Genomic DNA, 25,794 nt, shown 5'->3' on the forward strand with positions numbered 1-25,794 from the left:
GCTGCTCGACAGTGTCGGTATCTCTGGGACCGATGTACCCTCCTCCACTCCTCGCCCACCAAATCGTTCAGTTGCTATGTGCCTGTCTGTCTTGTTCATCATTGTATTTTACCCTCATCATCATCATCAGTAGTATTTGTATCAGTATGCCTATTTGTATATCTTCCATCGAGATCGAGGAGTTAACGGGAACGGGATGGGGAAAGATTAAGGGAGACTCGGAAGGCTAAGTTTAAAGGTTTCCTTGCGCGAGGACCAATCCGGTGCACCGGGAGTGCAGATCGTACCGTAGCGCCTCAAGCTGATCTGGGCGCTTAAACATCGAGCTGTGTTAAGGACCGACAGCCTGTCCATAACTCCTAAGGATATGCAACACTTCCTTTTCACCTTCATACGCGAATGCTTGGTGAGAACTTTGACAGTTTTGGGTGTTCTCTTGTAAGGGGAAAAGAATGCCATTGGATCCACTAACCATTGCCGACGTTTGACGAGTTAGCCACCCCATGGCCTTATTCCCACTGAGTCCAGAGAAGATCGTAAGCTCCATTAGAACAGTATATTGCCAAATATAAACCTACGACACTTCCCGCAACCCTATAAACGAAACAATGTAATCCACTAGTCGAGGTCATTAAGAGACACTTCGCGGATCTCAGTCTCCATGCCCTCCAAATCCCTAAGGCCCAAACCTCCTGCAATACCAGCAACCCTACCGGCAACACCTCCGACCTTGCCAGCAACTCTTCCGACCTTTTTGACGAGCTTTCCAAGCCTGAGCCTGGGGTCCCGAACCTCGAGCTCATCAATATCAGCAAATTCGCGCTCCAGCAACTCTTCAAGCTCCTGGTACGCGCGAGCATCGAGGTCGAGGCCGTCCAGCTCGTCCCTCAGAGCCAGGGACGCAGCAACACCCGCGACCTTTCCTGCAACACCTCCGACCTTCCCGACGACACCCTTGGCTTTCTTGAGGAAGCGGCCCAGGTTGAACCTGGGATCGCGGGTGTCGAGGTCGGCAAACTCGCGTTCGAGCAACGCGTCGTCTGACTCGAGGATGTCGCGGGCGGGGAGGTCAGGGTCGAGAGTCACGTCGTCCAAGGCGCGAATTTCGTAGAGGTTGCCGTCGGTGTCTCGCAGGAAGAGGCGAGCGGCAGGGATGGCAACCTTGCCCACCGTTTTGGCGACACCTACGGCCTTCTTGATAAAGTTGCCGAAATTGAACTTGGGATCTCGGAGCTCGAGAGCGTCGGAATCGATGTCGGTTGAGCGGCTAGTGAAGGTGAGAAAATGTGGTTAGAAACGGCATTAGAAGGTGACGCAGGAAAAAAACATACGTGAATGATTCTTCTTCAGCGGTGGGTTGAGAAAGTGGGGCAGACAAGACGGGGGCAACGGCGAAGGCGGCGAGGACGAGGGTAGCGGCTTGAACCATTGTGAATGAATAGGAGGGTTAGGTTTTAGAAGAGAAATATGTAGATGTAAAGTGTGGTGGTTGGAGAGTGGAGGAAATAGGCAAGTAGTGCGATCTACGCAAGTTTGGGTGGCAGTTGTGGGGGTGAGACCAGCTGAGGAAACGACTACCAGAGGGGTAAAGCATTTTATGGCCCAGAGACAGGCACCGAGAAACCTGCCCTAGCCCAAAAGAAGTCCAAAGCGTCGAGGCGCCGAGGTCGATTTGTATCTGGATCCCAAGTCGCTTGCGGATCAACGTGGGAGATGACTATCATTGTCGAAAAACATAGCCAATCGCAACCTGGATATTCAATTTCCCCTCAGTGCAGAGTTCCAGTAGCTGGAAGTCGTGATTAGATTGAGTACCAGGGGGTTTAGAACGCGTCAGTGTTTTTGCAAAGAAGGGAAAAGGCGGTTGACAACAAGGGCAGCCGTCAAACCTTCAACAATGATAACGATTACTATCCGCATCTCGAGGCTGTGGCTTAGATTGCCGCAGGGCGTACCGTGTTCTATTTTTAGGGATCTACAGGTCAGCTGGATAATCGTATAGAGTCATTGACCTCTCACCGTCACCGCAAATCGGTGCCTATCTCGCACAGCCGACCTCCTGCACTTCCCAATACTCCAGACCAAGAGTGCGATTATCATCACCGCCGTAGCGTAGTAGCATTGCTTTTTGCGGATACTAGTATTCGCGGGCTTGTTCTCATCAGTTCTAGCTGGTCGATGTCTATCCTCTCCACAATCATAGGACGTTGACTCATGACAGACTTCCAACGTTCGTATGAAGGAGGTTCTCTTCTTGAGCTTCTTGACCGAATCAGAGCAATGCAATGCGAGGACGTCCATCTAGGTTTGTCGTCTTGTCGACAACACGACATGGTACCCTTGAATCCTGTGGCCTTCGCGATTAAATGAAGGAGAAATTGATGCATGCGCATGAATGACATACCGCAGGACACCATGATAGCAAGGTGGCGAAGGGCGTGCTTGTTGTGATTCTGCGCTAGTGGTCGCGTTCGGTAGGTAAAGGATGCGATTTTCCACTTTTCCTTTACTGGGATCTGGTTGCTGAACAGCGTGTTTGATGAGCGTAGAAGCCAGGAAGGAAGTGGCGTCCAGCGTAGGTTACAGTTCCACGGCTATTTTCAAGGCAATGGAATTGGGGTCTCGCGAAGTTCAGGTTTCCTTAATGTTAGAGACTGACAGGCGGTTTTTTGAGATAAACGGTCACAGCAGACTTCGTCTTTCTATTCCAAAGTGGCAACCGTGCTAACATAAATATAGATTAGATGACATTGAGTGCGGAAATGTGATCACTGAACACACCTTCACGCTTTAAATAGACACCCAAGATCACCGGGGCCAGTACCCGCAGAAACACCGTCCGTAAACCGCAACACCGAGGTGAATGGCATCCTGAACGCCAGACGGAAAGATGATAGCAACGTGATACTATAATACAAATATCAAATACAGCGGAGAAAATAAAGATGGATACCTCGACAGTCTAGGCTATCGCTTCTCGTCCCATCGTTCAAACTTTTCTTCCCGTAAGCTCTCCAAGTAGGCATCTTCGACGGCTTCGCATAGGTTGTCCAGGTCGCTCAAGGCTTTTAAAAGGGCATCCAAAGAGGACAGGCCATCTAAAACACATGTCGGAATGGACCAAGGACTCCAGGGTCTGTCTGTACGCACCGTACATCTGGATTCGAACGTTGATGACGTTTTCGGATGGATGTGGGTTGCTGGTGGTTGATATGAGCATTCGATTCGCTGGGAAAATGGGGACCAGGTGTTCCAAACAAGGACGCTGTCTTCCTGGACGCCCACCCGAGGGAGGTATTCACCTGTAACCGCAAAATTCAACTTTGGGGCTGCACCAACCGTTAGTGGCCCGCTTCAACCCATTCAAGCATATCATTAACGCACTTTTTCATCAACATCCACCGCAATGAGTTTCCTATCGTATGCGATTCATCATGAAGCTGGTAGGTAGCGGCCGACAAGTCTGGTGCGGCGCCCTTGAGCTATCGTGGCTTGTTGCATAAGAATCCGTCAACTTCTTCATACATTCAAGGTAGAGCTGAGCTCACAATTTTGATTTTTGGCGTCGTTTCTGTCATTTTGGTTGACTGTTGGGTTGGCTATTGGTCCAGGAGGTGATGCAAGAAATTTCAAAAAGGCGCCCAGCTCAGCTAATCTCAACGCGTGGGAATCCCGCGGCAGACGCCGATGCACCGGCAGTGCGTTGCTAAAGCCGGTCTCTTTTGATTCTCCCTGTCGCTCTCAGCTTGTCTCTCGACTCGTCGGTGGCCATGTGGAATTCGAAATGTGTAGAGGGCTCCACTTTCAATCCCGACTCTTACCCAGCAAACTTGGCTGTTTATGCCTTGAACGTTCTCCGAGCATTGGAGACCAATTACGGCCCCGAGCTTCTTATGATCAAGGCCTTCAGCGGTCGCAGAAAACCAGGCAGCTTACAAACAGCTTACTGAGCAGTATACATATGACCGCAGAAAAGACAGTAACGGGGTCTAGAAGCCAATCACATGTTCGACAGGGGCTCAAGAATCCATTATCGCATTGGTGTCACGACCTGAGACAGGTTCCATAAGAGGAGGAGTCAAGGTTGGGGGGGAAGAAGACGAAGGAGCTCAGCTACTAACATCCACTCTGCGAAATGGTTCCGGAGAAGACTACGTGCTACGTTCTGCCTAAGGTTCTCCTTTACTTGGATCACTGCTTGAAGCTATTGTTAATAATTCATTTTCTTATAGCCGGGCTCATATACTGACCTTGAGAAGCGCGAAATACCCACCCCGTCGCCCAAAGCTAATGAAGTGCTGGTTCGGATACACGCTGTCTCCCTTCAGGTGCGGCATTCTCGAACTGTGTCATTCTTGTATTAACGCTGCCCTGTAAAGTACCGCGACTACGCCATTGCGACGGGAACGTATGGCTCTGGGTGAGTCCACATCAGTACCAGTAAATGGAGCTCGTTTAATTGAGTATCCGTAGATTCGAGAACTTGATCCCTTGCTCGGATATGGCGGGAGAAATCGTCGCTCTCGGAGAGGATGTCACTGGCTGGAAGTTGGGACAGCGCGTTTCTGCAAACTTCAGCCTCGACCATTTGGACGGGGACCCTACCGAGGCTACCGCCAACAGTTCTCTGGGTCTCCAGCAACCTGGAGTCCTAGCCACCTACAGGTGCTTTCCAGCCCATGTACGATTGGTCCCATCTCTTTCTTGCAGAACTTGACTGACGACGCACTCTTCGAAAACCAGGCGCTCGTTCCCATTCCGCTTCATCTTTCCTACACGGAGGCCTCCACACTACCGTAGGAGTTTGATATTCACTTCCGAGGCTATGAGGTCTGATTTTGTGTTTCTAGGTGTGCCGGTGTGACCGCGTATAACGCGCTCGCAGGCGGACTGAATCCTATTAAAGCCGGAGAGACTGTGCTTATCATGGGGACTGGCGGCGTCTCGATGTACGTGTCATTCTATGATCTAATGTATAGCGTACACTAAACCTGTGACCTGCGTGGATCTCGCAGGTTTGCACTTCAATTCGCAGTTGCATCGGGTGCCGTCCCCATACTCATGTCCTCCTCGGACGATAAGCTCAAAATCGCGACAGAACAAGGAGCAAGGCACGTTATTAACTATGCTCAGACACTCGATTGGGATCGTGAGGTCTTGCGAATTGTGAGTTATGTATTCCACCCTTGACGAGAATTCCTTTCACAATTGACCGTTTGCAGACCAACGGGACGGGGGTAGACCACATCCTCGAAGTCGGTGGTGCCGAAACACTTCGCAAGTCTGTCAACTGTATCAGGATGGGCGGGTCGCTTGAGCTTGTCGGGGCTTTGTCCGGGGTATGTGCCTTATATCCATTTTTTCCGGTTGTGACACTGCTGACTCATTTCTAAGGTGCAACCGCCCCCAGAGTTGATCCCTACGATTATTCTCAAAGCTCTTCAAGTGAGGGGTATCCTGATCGGCTCTGTTGCACAGTGAGTAACAAGTCAAGCTGTATTCAATGGTAGTATTCTGAAAAATATCCAGGTTCCGCTCAATGATTCGTCTCATTGAAGCTCACCCAGAGGATACGCGCCCCGTCATCGACCGCGTATTTCACTTTGACGAAGCCGTACAAGCGTATGCACATCTCGAGGCACGGAACCACGTAGGGAAGGTGGTCATCCGGGTCGAGCATTAACCTTTGAGGTCCGATTACGTGCTATGTAGCTGATTTATCTGAAACTTAATTCTCAATGTACCAAGATCTTCAAACTAGCTAATCAATGTCGTTTAGACGCCAGCCCCTGTCCAGCGAAACACGTGCGATGAGGTCACGCGAATTTCGGCTGGGCTTCCGATCGCGATTGCGTTTGGTCGCGTTGTCGCCAACCACCTCTTCGCCATCGCCCTAAGATTCGGGTTATTTTGTTCATTCGAGTCATTCGATGGCTATGTAACAGACACCTCCTTAAAACTCCCAAAACGCCTTTGCGCAAGGCCAGCCGACAATGTTCCACGATGGACAGAGAGAACCCCTGTTAGAGGAAGTAGGGACCGGTAGAACGCGACGAGGGTTCTGGAAAGCAACGAAGGCTTTGGCTGAAGATAACGTCGGCCTACTGCTTATCGCAGCGGCGCAGATATTCTTCTCGCTAATGAACGTCACAGTGAAGGCTCTGAACAGCATGGACCCTCCTGTCTCTGCATTAGAGGTATTTGCTACCTCCTCGGTCCTTTGGGTGATGAAACTGAACTTGTCGTGGTTTGTCCTTAGCTCGTCGCGGTGCGAATGGTTAGTAGACTTCTTTCAACAGTCGAGCGAGGGCAATAAAGGAAAGAAACGCGGTCTAGGGCGTCACTTGGGTCTGTTGTGTGGGATACATGTACGTTTTCCTTGCGCATTGCACCTGCGTGATCTAACGTGGCCTTCATCCCCCTAGGTTAGTCACCAAAGTACCGGATCCCTGGCTAGGTCCAAAAGGTGTCCGCCTATGGCTCCTTTTCCGAGGGTTCACCGGGTATGTACATGTCCGTCAGAATCATCTCAGCTTCAGTACTGACTTCAATTCCTAGGTTCATCTCCCTGTTCGGAATGTACTTCTCGCTGCAGTATCTCTCCCTATCAGACGCGACAGTCCTCCAGTTCCTATCCCCCGTCTTCACCGCTATCGTAGGAGCGCTGTTGCTGAAGGAGTCGTTCACCTTGAAGCAGGCGTTTGCTGGAGGTCGGTAACAACCAACTTGCTTTGGAAGGTGACGCAGGGGTGCTCATGTTCTGTGTAGTGGTCAGCATGGCTGGTGTGATACTCATTGCCAGACCTGCTGCGATATTCGGGCCCCACGTCGGTCTTGGTCCCCAAGAGGACGCGCCTCAAACGACTAGCGACAGGGCGATTGCTGTCTTGTACGTGGATCTCGTCTGGAATGCTGCAACCTGGGACTGACTGAGCCTTCCTGGTAGCATTGCTCTTGTCGGCGTGGTTGGTGCAACAGGAGCATGTGAGCGTCCCAATGTCTATCTTTCGACGGTCGAACTGATCCTTGCCCGACAATGAGATATCTCCCTTCGCGCTATTGGGAAACGAGCGCACCCTATCCAGCCACTCACGTCTCATGCTGGTCAATCTGCGCTCGTCGGTGCCCTCGGGATGTACATTACCGGCGAACGCTTCGTCCTCCCCGCTAGCAAAGCGTGGTTAGCTATGTTTGGCTTGATGGGTTTCTTTGGTATGATAGCGCAGGTGGGTCGTCCCTTTGAACTACAGAACAATGCTGACCTTACGATCCTCCGAACCAAACCGTCTTCAGATCTTATTGACGTTGGGATTCCAAAGAGAAGCAGCTGGGAAGGGAAGTATGGCGATATACACTCAAGTATGTATCCCACTGGCGAGAATATTTTGACACGATGCTGACTGTACTCTAGATCGTGTTTGCCACTATCTTCGAGCGTGTATTCTTCGATGCCGTTCCTCCATTGCTCTCTGTCCTGGGAACAGTGCTCATTATCTCCTCCGCTGTTTATCTCGCAGTGAGTCCTTTTGCTCCGAACATTTTCTGTAGCACCGGTGCTCAATCTAATGTTAGCTATTGAAAGAGTCAAACAATGGGAACGGCCAATCGGTCAGCGCGGAATCGAACCTGGGTCGAGGGATCGAACAAGAGCGGATGGAGCGAGGCCTTCTATTGGGGAGTGATTCGGAGAGCGATGATTTGGATGACAATGGTAAAGTTAAGGGACGCGAAGAGAGATAGAAAGTTGTGCAAAGGCAGCACAACAGTCGCTAGACATAAACTAGAGTACAAAAATTCCCGCCTACTATTGACTGGTGCGCACTGCGGAAGGCGCGCTGGCGGCCATTGTTAGACGCAGTGTTTCGCCTTCTGGAAATCCGATGGATGTTTACTATGCACATGGTCTCAGGGAATACAGAAACCTCTATTATCTGAGGTCGAAATGCCACCGGGCTACTCTATACTTCTTGAGAATCGGGTGGTTTTCTCATGCGCCCTCTGCTTTCCTTTGTTTGGAGGAAGTCGGGCCACTTTTGATGCATTGATGAGCCGACTCGGAAGCATTACCTAACTTGTGCCAAACACTGATGCGCAAAGCAAGTGAGGGCCATAGCGGCTCAAGAGCCTGACATGCCGCCTCTAGCACTTTCTATGAGTACAGAGGCGTGACTTACCCTGGAGCCTAGCCTTAGACGCAGACGATATGCGTGAACATCGCGCTGAGAGCGGTGCCAAATGAACAATGCACCACCTGAATCAATTTGAAACTCCGACCGACAAACAAGCGTCTACTGAAATTATTGACGCCGACGCGCCAGGTCAATGAGAGTTCAATTGTTCACTCACAATACGACGCGCTAATCGACAAATCCTCTATTGACTGACCTATTGCAGGAAAAAGATGTTCATGAGCCTTTGATGGAAATGCACCATTGACCTATTACAGACTATAAAGCGAGGATGGAATGATCGAGCCAGTTGACTCCTCACCCCACGTTCTCTTTCCTTTTCTCTCTCTTCGCCAAGTTTCTTCATTCCACCTTTTCATATTTCACACTTTTTACGACAACACACATTCTTCTTCGGCAGGCTCTGATAATCCAGGAGGTTATCCATCCTTTTCTTTTTACTTTTCAACTTTCAACGCTTTTCGACGCCCTTCAAACCGCCTGCCTCGACTTTTTTTCAAAAACCAACCTTTCATATCTTCAGCAATAATGTCTTCTTTCAAGAGAACGTCGGAACGTCCCACTCTTCCTTCCATTCACACCCTCGACTTGCCTTTTGTGCCCAAGGCAAGCTCGTCTTACGACACCAGCGGAAAGGTACGTTCTCGATTATAGTCATTTGTCGAGATATCGGCGACTAATTGATTCACTTTTCAGTCTGATCGAGACATCTGGGCTCCTCGCTCTCGATACGCCCACGGACTCCGCAAATCATCTACCTCTTCCTCAACCACCTCCATGTCCCGCTCGCCCTCGCCGTCCTACCCCTCATCTCGCGCATCCTCTCCTGCATCCTCGTCTGCCTCATCCGATTCCTTCTTCCCCTCGCCACCCACTTCAGCGACTATGCCCGCCGGCCAAGTCCGCCTGGTGCCCTGCTCATTCGAAGAGGCAAACGCTATCATCGTGATGCCCACCACATCCACCAACTCCGCACCTTCGTCGACGGGGAAGACGAGCCAGCAGCAGCAACAACCCCTCCTCCTCGTTGGCTCTGCGATGCAGCAATACGTCAAACTCCGACACCCACAACGCGAGATGTCCAAGAACGCGCGCGTGCATCCTTACAAGATTATGCCCTCCAACGGCGGCAGCCTCTCCCGGAGGTCGTCTGTGGCTTCCCTGGTGTCCAACGCCAGCTGCAGCAGCGTCCCAGCGCAGTAAAGCTACCCCTGCGACTCTAAAACCCGCCCATCGCGTGGAGGTGGAAGCGGCGGCGGAGACCTCGAAGAGGTTCTAAGTTATGATCTATATTGTTTTTTCTCTCGCTTTCTCTCGAACGGCTTTCACGACAATGCATCAAGACCATCAACAACGAAACTTTGAAACGAAATCTCTGTACGAATTATACCACCCACCCCCAACACACGATACCACGGTTTTTGGCATCACGGGACTACTTTGCATGCAACGCAACGCAACGAACGGCTTCTTATCAACTCCAATTGTACTTTTTGTATTTCTACTACCCTTTTTTCTTCTGTGAATCAAGGCGATGGGTTAACCCCCGTTGACTTTGGTATGTAGAAGAAATGTTCTACCTTACTCATGTAGAGTTTAATTTGGACTGTCGCCTGTAGTACTACTTGCTCGCATGGTACGGTTACAGTAGTCAGTCCACAAAATGTATATCATTTTGTAACATCAACATGCCCGCGGTGTGAAATCAGGGCAAGGCATCCAGCAGAAGGTTATCTCTCCTCCTCCTTCAAGACCTTCGCAAGCCTCCGCACCGCCTCTTCCATATCTTCATCAGAAAGCATCCCAAACGCGACTCTCACAAACGCCGTGGTCCTTCCATCTGGATAGGCAACTTGACCAGGTAAAACCAGCACGCCATTCGAGATCGCCTTTTCTCGGATGAACGTACTCGAGTCTGCTGGCGAAAAGATATCGTTTCGATCAGTACTACTAGGAAACGTGAAGTAGAACGATGATAATGATTTACCAGTCAGCAAGTTCAGCTTAACCCAGAAATACATCGAAGCATCCGGGACCCTCCATTCCGCCAACCCAGAGAGATGACGCTCGAGGTATGCGTTGAAGACCGTTCGCCTCTTCTTGTAAACCTCTGCAATCTGACGTGTATGAGCGAGGAAACCATTCAGACCCCATTCCCGCAAGAGCTTGAGAGTGATAATTTGGGAAAAGGTGCTTGCTTGAGCGACGGAGATCGAATTCTACACAGCGTCAGTGGGTCAGTGATTTAGCAGAAGGTTATGTAGAGGACCGGGGGAAAAGAGACGACATACGTGTCGCTCAATGGCATCCAACAGTTCCCTGGGGCCTGTAGCCCACCCAAGCCGGAACCCAGGAGCCAAAACCTTGCTGAAACTATCAAGTCGAAGGACCCTCCCCAGTTCTCCTCCAAGCTCTCTCTCCAAAGAGAAATAAGAAGGCGGACGAGGCAGGTTACCGTAGTACAAAAAGTAATACGGGTCATCTTCGATAATTATAAGGTCGTACTTCCTCGCTAGGCGCAGATAATCGCCCTCCACCCCTCCTCTACCCGCCTACCATGAACGTCACTCATCATCTCCTGAATCCACTCGACCAACTCGGTCACACCAGCCGTCTGCCCATACTGCAACGCCACCTCCAGTTCCTCCTGGAGCTCGAGAACCAGATTAGTAGTAACGTCTCGTACATTATCATCACCGGCACCGGCGGCGGTGGTCGGTTTGACTTGTATCGTGAGTTTCTCAAAGGGAAAGGTTGAGGGGTTTGGCTGGCCGAGGACCATCGATAGAATGCCTGATTTGCTTCCTACTGCAAAAAGGTCGTGGACTGTGATTGGTGGTGTTAGTTCTGTGTTATCTCGTGGGAGGCTAGGACTAGAGTAATATCGGCTTACTAGGACACGGTTTCCTCGCTTTAGCCGCGTTGGACAGTTTGTCGGCGTAGAACGTCGGTGGAAGGGCGAGGGTCTGCGAGGGTCCGGGAGGTGAACTTGGTACCTTCCCCTTGGTCGATTCCTGCATGTGCCCTTCTTCGGCCATAGTAGACATCTCTGGTAATTGCTGCACGAGGGGAACTGATTCTTGACCGAGTTCGGATCGAGTGTGAAGAGAAAGAAGGTAGGTGATACTGGAGTTCGGTCTCCAGCGGCACTCAGGGCGCCTTTGTACTCCCGCTAAAAGGTTAGTGTCATCCTCTAGGAGGCCCTAGTATGCATGTTGCAATGCAATTTCTCCCCTGCATTCTGTTCCACTGGTTGATAGTATGCAATTGCCGCCCATTGCTGCATTCCCTGATGCTCCCGAATGTACCAACCTGAGCCTTCAACGATAATGGCAAGAGCTCTGCATAGTGGCCAGCGGCATAACCCAATCACTCGCGGCAGAATCAGGTCTCGACCCATCCTAAATGCCAGGTCTAAACCATCACTTTGATATTATGGAAACCTGAACTACAAGCACATCGCTAAAGCAAGTACCTAGCGAGGTAAATCAGAACGGGAAATGCGGAATTAAACGTGCGACAAAGCGACTCACATCCCTGCTTCTTGTACTAGTACAAAGGGTCTAGATGTTCACGGTCACAACTACTTCATCCACCTTTGACCGATTTATACAGAATCCCTGTACCACAGAATATCAGTCCCCGATTCTTGACCAGGAGGTAAAAGATTCTGATGCCAGAAAAAAAGCATACCGGCGTAACCCAAGTCCCACATCCACAACACTGACCCGCCCAATCAAAATTGCCCAACTTTGCTTTACACCGTTTATTAGGACAGGTAATCTTGCCAGCCGTCTCGCCATTGAACGGGTCTTCCATCCATTTCATCTGAATACCCATCATCCAGAAACGATGGTTAGCGATCAGCAGCTTCAGACGAAGGGAAGAGGAAGGGGAGGCGTACAGGTTCGACGTAGTACCCGGAACACTTGTGGTTGATGAGGATAGGCGGTGGAGCCGGAGGATGGGACTGGGATCCTCCATTCGGCCTCAGAGTAGCAGTCGTACCCGCCGCCGGCCTCCCCGAGAGATCAATAAACCTGCTCCCATCCGGTGCAATAGAGATCGGTAGTGTTGAAGGTAGCGAGGAGTTGCCGTTCCTTTTGACTGTATGCACAAGGGCCTGGATGGAATTCGAGGCGTCCTGACCTCGTTTCTCCGCCTGTGCCGCGGAGGAAGTGGATGAAGGCGAGGACGGTGAGGAAGCGTCCAGCGCCTTGTCCAATTCTTTCAGGTCGTCCAAAGCGGACGTTGGGGTAGGATCTTCGTCCAGAGAACGGGCTGGTGTTGGTGGTGGAGTGGGAGGACCAATCTGGCCGTGATCAAGCATGTGTTCGCGAGCTGCCAATTCATGTCTAGCCCACGGCAGTGAGCAAATCCAATCCTTACACTGAATCCAGAGGCTACTCACCGACACTTCTTACACCGGATCCGCCTGCTCAGCTTTTTCGCCGGTGTAGATTCAGTAGCCGGGGTCGATGGTGATGCTGTTTGCTTGGCGGGTAGCTCCCCAAGCATCGCAGGCTTTCCAGAGTTGGGTGCGCTTGAGCCTGAAATTCGCTGTCGGCATCCTTTACGCCACTGGCTGGTACTCTACTCACCTGCAGCAGCGATAGAACTCGCGTTTCTCTCCATGTAGAACCTCCTTACATACGGATTGTCCTGGGACACCTGATGCTTCGCTTCGTGGAACAAGTCAAGTTGGCGACGGAATCCAGCATTGGGTCTAACACTCGGATCGATCGGAGGTCAGAAATGGCTGATAGGGGCAAAAATGACCATATACGCACTCGATAACTGGTCTGGCTTTTCGAACGACTTCCAAAGCTTCCTCCGGGGAAAGTTTTTGTGTGTACATCAGGTACGCAGCGACTACGGTGCTGCTGCGGCCTGTTTGGAGAGTTAGGGAGAGGTTAGGGAAGATTTGAATGTAATTCTCACTAACGCCGGCTTGACAGTGGACTAAAACGCCTCGTCCTTTTCCGAGTTCTGCCTCGATGAATTTGACAGCTGGAAGAAGATGTGATAGGATATCCGAGTCCTCTACATCGTCTATTTCGATTTGATGTCGAATGAAGGTCTACAGAGTGAAAGATTAGTCTTTTTCATCACATAGCAGCAGATACCGACGCACCTCTTTGATTTTAACAGATCCTCTAAGGACCGATACCACACTCCCAATACCCTTTTCTTTGAGGTTGGCAGCGTTTAGCGCACTGGGCAGACCACCCAGCCAAAGCCCTGGTACAATCTCGTTCATGTCCCGCCATAGACCAGGTAATATGAGAGATTCTTCGTCGACCACGCCGCCCTCGTCTCCATATTCAACGGTTGGCCGATATGCTTGTGTAGCCTTGATCGCATTCAATATCGAAGCTTGTGCAGAGCTTGCTGGTCGTCCTGTATCCATCTGCAAACCGTTGCCCTTGGTATTGGTTCAGCGTCAAGAGTCCAGTGATTGGCGGATGATGTCGATGGACATGCAAACAGTGATACCATCAAACTCTGTTACTCTCCATCCACCACGCTCTCGTCATCTAAAAGCCCACCTCTGCCCAACATTATCATGAATACGATACAGTTTCAAAGGCTGCGACTAGATCTCAGTCTCACGACCAACCCAACGGTATCCACGGGCACGGGGACTCGAAAAAAGATTTGATGGCGTCGTTGTCGGCTTTTGGATGAGGGGCACGGTCTCACCAGAAACGAATTCAGGAACAGGGCCACACAGGGCCCCCCTTTTTCCCAAGTTTGCTTTCAACCAAACTGATGTGAGCATCGATGCCATGTCTTTGCCATCCAGGCAGCGTTTCCTGTAGCCTCTTTCCTCGCGATAGGCTGGGTCGCATCACTTTGCCACCTCTGGGACCAGATCATAACCCCAGGATACCAGCACCGACACCGGTAAGACGTCGTTTTGTGGCTCTCATGGATAGATTTTAGACTGATGATCGCATGCACCCCAGGCTCACCTCCGTGTTCGAGCATCCCAGAGCCCGCCAAACAAACGACGTCGACTGGAAGGCGATTCAGAGGAAGAAGGGGGGAGATTGATCCCAACCAACGATCCTCCCGCTAGGCCCATCGTAAATGAGCACGGGGTCGTAGGCAAACCGCCTAGGCGTTGGGTACTCTGGGGAAGCAGAAAGTACGAGCCTCCAGACCAATCAGGTTTGCGATACAAGCACTACAACGATATGGCGTTCAAGTGAATGCCGATAGGTGCGCCCTCGTTGACCTCTCGTTCTTCCCTATCTCTAACCAACGAGTGTAAAAGGTTGGCGATAGTAGATTGAAGCCCTCGGACATCCACCTCTACTGACCGATGAGAAGCCACGTTTTATCTACTGACGTGGAAGGATGCGTCGAAGCTGGATGTCGTACTGTAACAATATCACATCGTGCTTCTTGGAGCAACCTGGACCACCCGTCTGTCCTCATCAACCCCATCGCTTTGACTCCCAATAGAGGGCTCTGCAACTGAAAGCGGCCCTCGTGTCCTCGGTTCCGAGTCCAGTTTTGCTGACCAGGGTGACCAGACCACTCCCCAGAGCACATCTCTCGTCACAGTGGCCACGACCCCTGCCCCACCCATCGGAACCGATGTCGGGCTTCTATTCCAGTCTCATGGCCCTCGGCTTCCCCTGTGCACGGACTTCTGGCTGGTCAAGCTCCAGGTCCGTTTGCCTAGTCCATACCTCCACTCGGAAACGTCGACGTCGTGGCAGAACCGAGTCGAACCCTCCGTATCACAACTCCCATATAGTATTTTTCATTCGACTGCAAGAGTTCGACATGCAAGCATTAAAAAACACAGTAACCAAGTTCCACAACCAAGTCCAGATATACAATCGTCCGTAACCAGAGAACAAGAGAAAGGACAGAAATTAAACCAAGGCATGTACAAATACTCAATTTTTTCAGGGACGGTCGCCCCAGAGTGGACTCTGCTTCATACGGTACACTGCAATCAATAATTTGGTCAACATCCAGCAGCAAGAAACCCAAACACCACTAAGCGTCGCACCTTCAAAGCAGACCATTTCACCATAACGTCCCTCAACCGCGCCGTAACAGAAGCTTCGCAATCTTGACACTCCAAATCCTTCAGCATCGTCATGAACGCAGCTTGAATCCTATGAGTCGAGATATCTACCATATCACCAAAACGCTTGTCAGCATCTCCCCCGTCTTATCGCACGACTAGAAATAAAACCCCACCCACCAGGTCTAGCATCCCACACAAGCGAAGCAGAAGCCAACGCCCACGCCCTCGTCACCATCCTCTGTTCCTCAAACCCACACCCCCCAATCGGCGCATGCAACCCCGGCGGCTGCAACAACAGCCCCTTCAACGCCTCCAACCGCCCCGCCTGCAGCAACACCAGCCGCTTCAAATACACCGGGCCCATCCGCATCGCCATCTCGTCCGTCACATTCGACAGCTGGAACGCCAGGAGGTGGGAGGACGTTTGGGACGCTAGTTGCTCGATCTTGTGGTGTGCCGCGAGGGCGTAGATTTGTATGGGGTGGTGCGGGACGTGCGAGAGGAGGAGGGTGTAGAGGGGTGTTTGCGGGAGGATGAAGGTGGAGGGGGTGATGCCGTATCCGGGCATGCTGTCGATCGCGTGGACGAGTTGGTCTAGAGAGGGGGAATTGGGTGCACAGGAGCTCCCGTACAGGAGATGCAGGATGACGTTGAGCGTCATCGCGTCCTCGGGGATTTTGATTACCGCGCCGTTCGCCGTGGCGCCTGGGATCGACGAAGGGAGTGGAAGGAACGACGAGAACGCCTCTGGGCACGCAGCCTTGATCACATCCGAGTGCACATAGAATAGGACATCGTCCTTGGAGGAAAACACAACATCTCCTTCCGTCGGGTGGGATCCAGGACAAAACGAAGTCGACACAGACACGACCCGGTCTGCAACATCGGTATCGATCGAAACGTTAACATCCTGTTCGCTGAGTGCGAGAGAGTGTCCATGAGAGATCTATCCGTACCAAGCAACATTGGATAGTTGGAAAAGACATTACTGTTAGCGATTTTCGGTTGAGGGGAGAGATTGTACTGGTGGTGCTAACCAGCGAGGACTCCGTTAGTTCTTGCAGCGAGTGCGTGCGGTCGGCCGACCCGAGGGAGCCTGGCGGGGAGGGGTATAACGCGGCAGGAGAGTTTATGTGCGTCACTCGCGGAAAGCCTGACATGGTGGTATCCTGCTCCCAAGTACCCGCTGCTTCCCACTGATACCCGGAAGATGGGTCGATAGAAGGCCTAGAATATCCTTGGTCCATTATTGATCAAAACTTGGAAAAGGTAAGCGTTAATCCAAAGCAGGAAGGGGACGAGGACAGAGGGGGATCGTCGAACCTTGGGTCTCTCGATCTGATCCCTTAACCGCCGGGAAGGATGGGAGGAAGAATCCATGGAATTCCACAAACAAGGTTTATATACCCAACAAGCTTCAGAAAACGTCCGCGTGTCGCGCTGGAGGTTATTTACGCGACTTGTGGGGAAGACAACTCTCCTTCTTCACTCCACTTTTCGACTTGAGGTTTACCACAAATTCGAAGCAAGTTTGGTCAGATAGCTTACATGTAGACGCGCACCCTGTCCATAGTCAACACAGATTAAGCCTTATCTTGCATTGGGAAAAGATCATCGCATTTTGGGGTGCCCGTTGGGGAGCTCAGGGTGAACTTCCCTTCTGGCGACGTCACTTGCGCGGTCATTATGACGTAGAGACAATGGCGCTGATCTGTCGATATGGTATGCGCGAGAATCCTGATGGTAGAACCTCGTCACGATGAACATACCATCTGCCTTGGTACACCTTGGCACCTTTTCCGCAGCAAGGGTTTGTCTCAGTCTCGTGGAGAAATTTCAGGGAGAAGAACTTCGAATGGTAATTTACCCCTGGAAAACAAAGGTCAGCAACGCTGCAGTGCAAGCATGAAGACGTGCAATTAGGGCTGTCTCGGATGCTCACAACACCGGAGAGGGGCCGGTTAAATAGCCGGAGCGTGCGCTGGCTTGCTGGAAGGCTCTAGCAAGTGGTGGTAGAAGGAAAAAGATGGTTGAGATTTGGATGCAACACGAAAAAAGTACACGTTGGAACAATATCATTTGGATGGCCACATAAACATCGTGGGTGGATGTTCAATCCCAGAAGCAATTGCAACAGAAATGTGAAGGCATCTCTGCACGATCACAACCTGGTTAGGCGCTGTGGGACAACAGTAGAGGCCGGGGGAACCTTGGGCAGCAGGAGGAGGTCAAACAGGGGGAGGTCATCAAGGAAGAGGTCAAAGAAGCATTGATTGCGACAGGTCCCTCCGAAGTGACGAGGTTACCAACAGAGGAGTCGACTGGAAACGCAGGGAGACATTGTCGGTATTAGCGTAACAAAGAGTCTGCCCCCTGGGTGCGAAGCGGCAACAGAGACAAGAGCAAAGGCAAGAGGCGGCCAGAATTCTGAACTCCAAGGCGAGAAGGTGCTGTTGAAGAGTGAAGCCGCCAGGGATTGCACGACGTGATAAAGATGGCACTCCAAGTCACAGCGGTCAGGCAGGTGACAGAGCAGGGCGGTGAACGTCCGTTTGTTGTCGCGAATCCAGTCATACCGGTGTGTAATCTCCTTGCATTTCGCGCTGTCCGAGGGGTTGGTCCCACAAAGCGTACAAACCAGACTCAGTGGCGTTGCACATCGGTCAGCCACGGCCTTGAACCCCTTTGGGATCCTTATGCTGGGTTCCTGTCTCTAAAGCGGTAAGCCTCCGTGATGGTGAACAATGGGATACCGTGACTGCTTACAGGCGACCCTCGATGGTTATCAGGACTTTGATGCCCATACTACCATCATCAAACTATCCCGTTCCATGAGCGTCAGGATGACTCCCTTGTTCGCGGTTCAGTGAGGCCCTAGAACGGATAATGATCATAGGCGTGGTTAGTCAGTGAGAGGTACCTGAGCGATTACATACCAAAGCGCCCAGTAGGCTTGTCTGGAGCTGGGAGTAACGTACGGTCCATCTTGGCCGTTTCAGTAGTCCACCGTTCTGGAAAGATGAAAATATGGGAGTATGCATGGCGCGCGTGTGTGTGCCTTCTTGGAGTCTTCGTCCGACATTTGGTCGAAGCTCAACCTGATCATGAATGAGTTCAGACTCTGGCTAGGGCGCTTTGCCAGACGCTAAAGTCTTTGATTTCTAACATAGCCAAATACTACTTTGCGCGGCATTTCAGCCTCAGCGAAGCGCCCAGCGCGACCCTTTCGACGTGACCTTCCCATCCAGTTTATGGCACTTGCGCCACTGCGAATACGAGCGGAGTCTCTCTAGATCCGTGGCGATATAGGCAGAAATAACACCGATAGCTTATGGCTATTAACGTCAGACACGTAACCTACGCATTGACAGGGTACTCTGCGTTTGAGCTGCAGTCGCAGATCGTTGCGGTGCACTATGAAACAGTTCCAGTACACACCTTCATCTGAGTCTCCCATACTAATAGTTACTGCCATCAGGTCTCCTAATAACCTGGGAGAGTGTATGCGACAATCCGCCTGTGGTCGAGGTGGCGGTATTCAATCCTTCGGTGGCGTCCGGAGGATTGGCGCTGTGTTACCCGCGGAGGCTGCTTTCTGAGAAATTCGGAGGGAAGATAAGCGGTGGATAAGCCGCCTTACGCTGCAGGGAAAGCCGTTCACCTTCACACCATCGTCGGTCCTGGAAGAGGCGTTCGGTGAGATACTTGGTACAATGATAGTGATAATACCGTTCCTTTGGTGAGACTGTATGACTCGGCACCTGGTGGATACTGAGAGATAGTGAAAGGGACAGAGATACCCGAAAGGCAGTATTCGCTCTAGCGCACCTTCCCCATCCACAGACCTCAAGTCCGCCCTTCATGGGTATCCAGAATGGCATTCCGTTAGAGATGACGTTATTTACGGCCGCTCTGTTTTCTCCATTTGCGTTTACATGCGCTTCTGCGCAGAACATAGCTCAAGAAGCACACGGAAAAAAAAGAAGCATGGCCTTTTCGAGGCAGCCTTGAGCTTCTTTGCATTGACAAGCTATTCAATGTTCCGAGGTGCTTAATTAAAGCCAGCGGTCGCAGAAGGGCTTGAAAGAAGCTATTAGAGTAGGATAGACGAAGCGTGAGTTCCTTGTGCTATAGGACATAGAGATCAGGATCATAACGTTGCATCCATCGGGAATGCTCAGACTGGATCGGTCACCGCGCTCCGATACGTACACTGAGAACCGGCGCCTATGTTGCCTTATCTCCGTTTCATTGCGTGTTTCAACTACTGAGTCTGAGAGCCTGGGCGAGTCTAGGAGCCGGTTAGTGCACTACATGGGGAATGAAGAGATTTATTTGTCAAGCCCAATCATAGAGGGCTTTGGAGCAGAACCACGACCTCATTGGATAGTTTCAATTTCATGAGATCACGCCGCTGTGCGAGCTCGCGCATCATCGACTCTGTGGAGTGTACTTACCATCGTAATAACCGCTGCATGTAAATGCTTGAAGACTTCTTGGGTGCTATTGCGACTCGGGTATCGGACCTGAGTAGCCATCTTTCATATAGCTCGCTGCCTTTGTCTATTGAAGTCAAGTGTTCCTGGTTCTAATGGTTAGGTACAAGGAACAAATACCTCCTCCGTGCTCTTGGTATCGGAAGAGCTCCAACCGCTCTGACAATAGCTGAGTGAGTGAACGTCGAGATGATAATCAAACGACCTCGTATGACAATGCGTGACGTCGGCTTGAGATTAATACACCTGTCAAAGCAACGGAACAAGATCTTTAATTGACCTAGGTCAACTGATGCCGACGATCCTCGAACACATGCACGCACATCTTCTTTAACGGAAAGACTGCATGAGAACTTTTGGCAACCGATACCAATATTGTACTAGACTCCAATACTTCGAAAAGGTACACTGAGGCTTCCTGGTCCGTGGATCGCAAAGTGCGATTATCTAACTTTGAAGGTGCTTTATTGTTTGATCTTCCCGTGGCATCCCAACATCTGGTTCGGTGTACGAAATGTTTCCATCCATGTACATGCAAAGAGATGCGCCACTGGAAAACTACGCCTCTCATCGCCTCTGAGCAGGAGCCCGCCTCCGCGCCATTGACGCCTCAGATCCTTATCACAAGGGCGGATAACAGCGTCTGGTTATATCGTCGACGCTGATCAAGCGCTCGTGGCCAGCCCCCCGACAACCGTGAGTATGGCATAATTATCAGATAACCACTTTGATTATCTACTGGTATGCGCCAGCCGGCCAACGTGGTGAGAAAAAACTCGGAACCAATGCCACCAACGGCCCTGACCGACTCGGACTCCCAACACGTTTTGCTTCTGAACCACCATCACGACAACAAGGAAAAGGTAGACAAGAATCTATCTCCATGCCCAAAGCCTCCATTGTGCCTGGACGTTGTTTCGACAGATGCGTATTGGATCCTAGTTCGGAACCGCTCGCGCTGTATCCTCTCATTCTCACATCTCGTAAACGTTAACGCATTGACATTTCATCATTCTTTTGAAAAGGACACTTGGTGAGATATTTCATTGCTTCATTCACTCATACACAGAAAGTTAATCAAGGGAAAGAAAGGAAATTGTTGTTATCGATACTCTACACACAATTATGGAACGACGCTGGCAGACACTACACTACACGCTTGAAAATATGGGTGGGAATGGTTGATGGACGTTAAAGTTCGTCCGCCTCGGTGTAGACGGTGGGAAGGGGCCCTTCACCGTAGACGACGGTCTGGTCGACCTCGGGTGGGACAGCGGTCGCGCTGGGATCTGCGATAGATGGTCCCTCACTGTCAAAGACGACATGGTCAGCAGTCGAACGCAACAGCCGATACCAGTCGGCAGTTCACTTACGTCCAGACAACAGTGGTGGTCCTGTCGACAAGGTACGGTGACTGCTTGACGATGGTGTGGAAAACGCGCGTCACGGTGTGGACGTCGCCCTCTTCAGCAGACACCTGTGAATGGACAGTGATGAGCGACATATCTCAGAAGAGAAAGGGGAGGGCACATACGCCGTTGAAAGCAAGGATGGAAACAAGGGTGAAGAAGGCGAGTTTGAGCTGCATGGTAGACGTTGAGGGGACGGGGAATGGACGCGGGGCAGGAAGAGTTACAGGGGACTCAGGGTGAGAACGAACCTCGCCCAGTCTCAGGATATATATCTGATTTTCTTCATTCAGGTCATATTCGGAACGCGCAGCTCGTGCCTTGGAAGTCCAGCCGTCCCTTTCTTACTAAGTCCCAAGAGGTTCTCATTGGAGCGCGACCGACCTTCGGTTCTTGGGAACCCACTTCGTTCGGGCCTCTCATCTTTCCGGCGCCCCTGGATTAACAGCAAAACGGTCTCATGAGCGCCTGCCCAGACTCCCAGTTCGAGATGCATGCGCTCTCATAACAGGGTCTGATAACCAACTGACGGGCATCAGCCTCCGACTTACTACAACGATCAAGATCCCATTTACGATCCCTTCTCCTTCTTTCCTTGTCCGTGATTGCAAATCCTTCCTCTTGTTGTTCTACGCACTTGAGGTAAGCGCTCATGTTATGGCACCGACACTTTAGGAGATGTGTATCTGACATTCCACACCGCAGGACCCAAATGGCGAAATCAGACGCGAATTCGGAACTTCTGCCAACTCTCCTGGGCCCTGAGGCACATCCCCTTCTCCAGCTCAGGACTTGTCAAAATTTCCATCTTTCTCTTCTGTTTTGGACTCTAGGCCCGCAGTCCGCTCACACTCACACGAGGTGTGTCATCCACAGGCTTACGAGGACCTGAAAACACAGGTATAAAACCCTCCAGGCTATCGACCCGAGATTCCTCAGACACCTTCCCGTCGTCGCAAGTCCTCCTCCTTCTCTCCCTTGAAGTCCTGCGACCATGTTGTTGCTGTCTTCCCTTCTCATCGCTCAGTTCGTTCCCCGTGCCTTGGGTGCCATTGGTCCCAATTCCAACCTCTATGTCGCCAATAAGGATATCGCTCCTGATGGCTTCACTCGATCGTGAGTCCATGGCCTGTCCGTGATAGCTATGTAACTTTAACCAATTCACCCATCTTCATCGCAGTGGTGTACTTGTTGGCACTAATGCTAACAACCTCGCCTTCCCTGGCCCTGTTATCCGTGCCAACAAGGTACGTTTTTCCTCCACTCTCCCCTTTAGCGTCACGCTCATATGGTATGGCCTTGTTAGAACGACCACTACAATCTGAATGTCATCGATGAACTCACCGACCCTACTATGTTGCGAACGACCAGTATCCACTGGCACGGATTCTTTATGAACGGCACTGCCTGGGCTGACGGTCCTGCCGGTGTCACGCAGTGCCCCATCGCCCCTGGCCATTCCTTCCGTTACAAGTTCCAAGCGAAGAACCAGGCTGGTACTTTCTGGTACCACTCTCATCATTGTACGTCACCCCTCCCTCTTGTTCCAGCTTTTGAACGCGATCCTCATCTCCGACTCCCACATAGTGTCCCAGTACTGTGACGGTCTTCGAGGTGTCATGGTCGTTTATGATCGCCACGACCCCCACCGCCATCTCTACGATGTCGATAACGGTATGTTTCATCCCTTTACCTCGACTCTTCGTAAACCAAACCGTGCCTAACCTTTGTGAATCTGCAGAACAAACTATCATTACCTTGGCAGATTGGTATCACACTCCAGCCCCCTCTGCCGGTCTGGTCCCCACCCCCGATTCCACCTTGATCAACGGCAAAGGTCGTTATGTTGGTGGACCTATGGTCCCTCTCTCTGTCATCCATGTCCGACGTGGAAGGCGCTACCGATTCCGATTGGTTTCCCTCTCTTGCGACCCATTCTACACCTTCTCCATTGATGGCCATAGCATGGTTCGTAACTCTCTCTCTTTCCCGGTCTCTCGCTCATCACCGCTCTTCCCACTAGACCATCATCGAAGCCGATGGTATCAGCACTGAGCCCCTCATTGTCGACTCAATCCAGATCTTCGCCGGCCAGCGCTACTCCTTCGTCCTCAACGCCAACCGCCCCGTCGACAACTACTGGGTCCGCGCTAACCCCAATCTCGGTGACATTGGCTACGCTGGTGGAATCAACTCTGCCATCCTCCGCTACGTCGGTGCACCCAACGCTGAACCCACCACCACTGAATCACCCTCGCTCAACCCCCTCCTCGAGACGAACCTCCACCCGCTCCACAGCCCCGCTGCTCCTGGCAACCCCACCCCCGGTGACGTCGATGTTGCGATCAACCTCGATGTCGTCTTCGACTTTGCCAGCTTGAAGTTCCAGGTCAACGGTGCTACCTTCGATGAGCCTCCTCTCCCCGTCATGCTGCAAATCATGAGTGGTGCCCATACTCCCCAGGACTTGTTGCCCGCCGGTGGTGTCTACACCCTCCCCAAGAACGCTGTCGTCGAGCTGTCCATGCCCGGTGGCTCTGTTGGTTCTCCTGTAAGCTTACTCCCAGCCTCCACTTTCCGCGACAATTACTGATCCATTGACCTACAGCACCCCATGCATCTTCACGGCCACGCCTTCAGCGTCGTCCGAAGTGCCGGAAGCTCCACCTACAACTTTGTCAATCCTGTCCAGCGAGACGTTGTCAGTATCGGTCAAGCCGGCGATAACGTTACCATCCGATTCAGGACTGACAACTCTGGTCCTTGGATTCTCCACTGCCACATCGATTGGCACTTGGTTCTGTGAGTATACCTTCTTTTTCTCGATGCCTTGGATTATATGCTGACTTGGGTGATCCTTCTACTTCCAGTGGCCTGTCCGTCGTCTTTGCTGAGGACGTTCCTACTATTGCTGCTTCGAATCCTCCTCCCGCATGGCACGATCTCTGCCCCATCTACGAGGAACTCCCCCCTGGTACTAGGTAATTGAGCCCATCGTATCAGCACGATACGATAGGCGTCCGAGTCTCTGTACCAATCAAGTCGCCACTGGGTGTTCGTCGGAACCATAATGGTTACGCGTCGCTCCTGGTGGTCCATAATAATCCCTGTTCTGAATAATTGTATTGAATATCTATAGTCGTTTTGTCTGTATGTGTCCGACTGCCAAATGAAACTCGAATCCCTTGGAATTTACTGTATCTTTTTGTGGGAGAACGAATGTTGAGTGGTCGGTGAGTTCGCAGAATAGCCTCGCTGACTGTGAATGGACAGAGGGTTCCTGGCTCTGCGATTTTCAGAACCAGAGGTGCTGCGCCTCTGGTCGATGGAGGAGTCCATTCTATGGCCTTTGGTGTAAGCGCTGAACAGTTGGAACGGGTGTAGAGCGTGTCAGAGATGGAAATCAGTCGTCCGACTCCATCATCACAGACGAAAGCAATTGCAAAAGTCGCATCTTCTTCGCTACCCTCGTTCATCTGCAATTCCAAGCGAGAACGACCGAGGGCGAGTCCAAAGGCTTTAGAAATTGATGCTAGCGATAGAAGTACAGCGGTACATTCAAATCGGCGAGTGATTCGTTGGGAGATAATGTACAATGATGTGAATGGACCGATGGGATGGGATTGTAGGAGCAGCGCATGCACGCATTTGCGAAAACAAAGGGAGTGACAACGTGGGGTTGAGGCTCAGCTCTGGGGTATGTCGGTCGATGTGCTAAATATCGCAGCCAGGTGGTCCAAGAATCATGATGTGGTGGCCAGACACGCGCACATGGTACGGTGGTGTTTCTGGCGCTTGCTTGCTTTCACAGAAGCCTTCCTGAAAGTTGGCGTCGAAAGGTCGAGCCCTCAACGAACGACCTGAACGCGACCCCGCGCTCAGTACGAAAACATCCTCCCATAAAACCGTTCATCATGAATGAGGTTGATCGTATCGTTCACAAGCTTCATATCTGCCCAATGAAGCCCAACGATAGTGCAAGCGTTACGCGTAAGTTCACGAAAGACAGACAGAATTAGAGCCACGAACCAAGATCAGCTCCCAACCCGATGCAACCCCGCATCTGGATCGTCGTAGGATCCATCACTTTACCGACGATTTCGAGGTAAGTGTCGGAGATGGGTTCGTGTTCCTGTGGTTATCGGGTGTCAGAAAAGGGCGTAGGGTCGTTGTAATGGGTCAGAGCACGTACCCCAACGAGCTGCACGACGACTTGTCCGCCATCCGCCGCTGACACGGTCAAACTGCCATTATCGTTGAACTGTTTCAAGGTTGATATATCCACAATGTGCAGAGAAGATAGGGTTGTAGATAGATAAGCCAGTCAATGACTCGCGCTCAAAGACGAGAAACATGAACACTACAGCGCACCTTGACCAATTTACAAGCTAATCGAATAGTCCTCCCTTGAAAGTTGGACAAGAGCGCCGAGTTGACTCGGGGCGTCACTTCTTGCTCAATTCCGTTGGACATTCTTCCCTTTCTTTTTTTGAGTCGGTTTGTTGAGGAAAGAAGAGAGGCTCGATATCTTTGACGATGGTCGTTGGAAGGAAACGAAATGGGGAAGCGCGATGAACGCGTAGCAGGATCTGCACGTGAGATCCGCGTGCGTGGGTTGCGCTCTTTCGAGTCCCCCTCGACGCGTCTTC

The 25,794-nt window shown here is 51.4% G+C and overlaps 11 protein-coding genes across 11 annotated transcripts; 4 read left to right on the plus strand and 7 right to left on the minus strand.

Annotated features, from left to right (window-relative positions):
- Window positions 1-588: 588 nt before the first annotated feature.
- On the minus strand, window positions 589-1,532 carry CC1G_02441 (hypothetical protein). The gene is made up of 2 exons (XM_001832127.2): window positions 1,332-1,532; window positions 589-1,267 (listed from the first exon to the last, which is right to left on the minus strand). Exons 1-2 carry the CDS (start codon window positions 1,427-1,429, stop codon window positions 619-621), a joined length of 747 nt encoding a protein of 248 aa, XP_001832179.1. The 5' UTR covers window positions 1,430-1,532; the 3' UTR covers window positions 589-618.
- Window positions 1,533-2,967: 1,435 nt separating this feature from the next.
- Window positions 2,968-3,578, minus strand: CC1G_02442 (hypothetical protein; the record flags this gene model as incomplete). The annotated part of the gene is made up of 4 exons (XM_001832128.2): window positions 2,968-3,098; window positions 3,151-3,200; window positions 3,385-3,482; window positions 3,549-3,578. The coding sequence occupies 4 exons, from the start codon at window positions 3,576-3,578 to the stop codon at window positions 2,968-2,970; spliced, it is 309 nt and encodes a 102-aa protein (XP_001832180.2).
- Window positions 3,579-4,135: 557 nt separating this feature from the next.
- CC1G_02443 (alcohol dehydrogenase) lies at window positions 4,136-5,683 on the plus strand (the record flags this gene model as incomplete). The annotated part of the gene is made up of 10 exons (XM_001832129.2): window positions 4,136-4,174; window positions 4,233-4,328; window positions 4,380-4,420; window positions 4,474-4,681; window positions 4,744-4,796; window positions 4,851-4,949; window positions 5,016-5,166; window positions 5,223-5,339; window positions 5,395-5,477; window positions 5,530-5,683. 10 exons carry the CDS (start codon window positions 4,136-4,138, stop codon window positions 5,681-5,683), a joined length of 1,041 nt encoding a protein of 346 aa, XP_001832181.2.
- Window positions 5,684-5,993: 310 nt separating this feature from the next.
- Window positions 5,994-7,740, plus strand: CC1G_02444 (hypothetical protein; the record flags this gene model as incomplete). The annotated part of the gene is made up of 11 exons (XM_001832130.1): window positions 5,994-6,197; window positions 6,260-6,277; window positions 6,337-6,368; window positions 6,426-6,503; window positions 6,559-6,710; window positions 6,769-6,889; window positions 6,947-6,984; window positions 7,042-7,226; window positions 7,294-7,359; window positions 7,412-7,516; window positions 7,573-7,740. The coding sequence occupies 11 exons, from the start codon at window positions 5,994-5,996 to the stop codon at window positions 7,738-7,740; spliced, it is 1,167 nt and encodes a 388-aa protein (XP_001832182.1).
- A 977-nt stretch (window positions 7,741-8,717) lies between these two features.
- On the plus strand, window positions 8,718-9,856 carry CC1G_02445 (hypothetical protein; the record flags this gene model as incomplete). Its single annotated transcript, XM_001832131.2, has 2 exons — window positions 8,718-8,825; window positions 8,886-9,856. The coding sequence occupies 2 exons, from the start codon at window positions 8,718-8,720 to the stop codon at window positions 9,390-9,392; spliced, it is 615 nt and encodes a 204-aa protein (XP_001832183.1). The 3' UTR covers window positions 9,393-9,856.
- Window positions 9,857-9,919: 63 nt separating this feature from the next.
- Window positions 9,920-11,227, minus strand: CC1G_15151 (kynurenine/alpha-aminoadipate aminotransferase; the record flags this gene model as incomplete). Its single annotated transcript, XM_002910466.1, has 4 exons — window positions 9,920-10,408; window positions 10,481-10,701; window positions 10,746-10,997; window positions 11,083-11,227. 4 exons carry the CDS (start codon window positions 11,225-11,227, stop codon window positions 9,920-9,922), a joined length of 1,107 nt encoding a protein of 368 aa, XP_002910512.1.
- Window positions 11,228-11,777: 550 nt separating this feature from the next.
- CC1G_15152 (hypothetical protein) lies at window positions 11,778-13,599 on the minus strand (the record flags this gene model as incomplete). The annotated part of the gene is made up of 8 exons (XM_002910467.1): window positions 11,778-11,809; window positions 11,918-12,017; window positions 12,094-12,544; window positions 12,601-12,739; window positions 12,791-12,915; window positions 12,980-13,079; window positions 13,131-13,269; window positions 13,324-13,599. 8 exons carry the CDS (start codon window positions 13,597-13,599, stop codon window positions 11,778-11,780), a joined length of 1,362 nt encoding a protein of 453 aa, XP_002910513.1.
- A 1,545-nt stretch (window positions 13,600-15,144) lies between these two features.
- Window positions 15,145-16,487, minus strand: CC1G_02447 (hypothetical protein; the record flags this gene model as incomplete). Its single annotated transcript, XM_001832133.2, has 4 exons — window positions 15,145-15,156; window positions 15,220-15,383; window positions 15,418-16,186; window positions 16,278-16,487. 4 exons carry the CDS (start codon window positions 16,485-16,487, stop codon window positions 15,145-15,147), a joined length of 1,155 nt encoding a protein of 384 aa, XP_001832185.2.
- A 4,440-nt stretch (window positions 16,488-20,927) lies between these two features.
- On the minus strand, window positions 20,928-21,324 carry CC1G_02448 (hypothetical protein; the record flags this gene model as incomplete). The annotated part of the gene is made up of 3 exons (XM_001832134.1): window positions 20,928-21,045; window positions 21,110-21,213; window positions 21,271-21,324. 3 exons carry the CDS (start codon window positions 21,322-21,324, stop codon window positions 20,928-20,930), a joined length of 276 nt encoding a protein of 91 aa, XP_001832186.1.
- Window positions 21,325-22,139: 815 nt separating this feature from the next.
- Window positions 22,140-24,130, plus strand: CC1G_02449 (laccase 3; the record flags this gene model as incomplete). Its single annotated transcript, XM_001832135.1, has 8 exons — window positions 22,140-22,261; window positions 22,326-22,392; window positions 22,452-22,668; window positions 22,733-22,819; window positions 22,887-23,113; window positions 23,169-23,696; window positions 23,754-23,947; window positions 24,016-24,130. The coding sequence occupies 8 exons, from the start codon at window positions 22,140-22,142 to the stop codon at window positions 24,128-24,130; spliced, it is 1,557 nt and encodes a 518-aa protein (XP_001832187.1).
- Window positions 24,131-24,584: 454 nt separating this feature from the next.
- Window positions 24,585-25,678, minus strand: CC1G_02450 (hypothetical protein). Its single transcript, XM_001832136.2, has 4 exons — window positions 25,517-25,678; window positions 25,338-25,406; window positions 25,175-25,277; window positions 24,585-25,097 (listed from the first exon to the last, which is right to left on the minus strand). The coding sequence occupies exons 1-4, from the start codon at window positions 25,616-25,618 to the stop codon at window positions 25,024-25,026; spliced, it is 348 nt and encodes a 115-aa protein (XP_001832188.1). The 5' UTR covers window positions 25,619-25,678; the 3' UTR covers window positions 24,585-25,023.
- Window positions 25,679-25,794: the final 116 nt, after the last annotated feature.

The sequence above is a fragment of the Coprinopsis cinerea genome, assembly GCF_000182895.1.
Source record: "Coprinopsis cinerea okayama7#130 chromosome 9 map unlocalized cont3.9, whole genome shotgun sequence".
Taxonomy (NCBI): Eukaryota; Fungi; Basidiomycota; class Agaricomycetes; order Agaricales; family Psathyrellaceae; genus Coprinopsis; species Coprinopsis cinerea.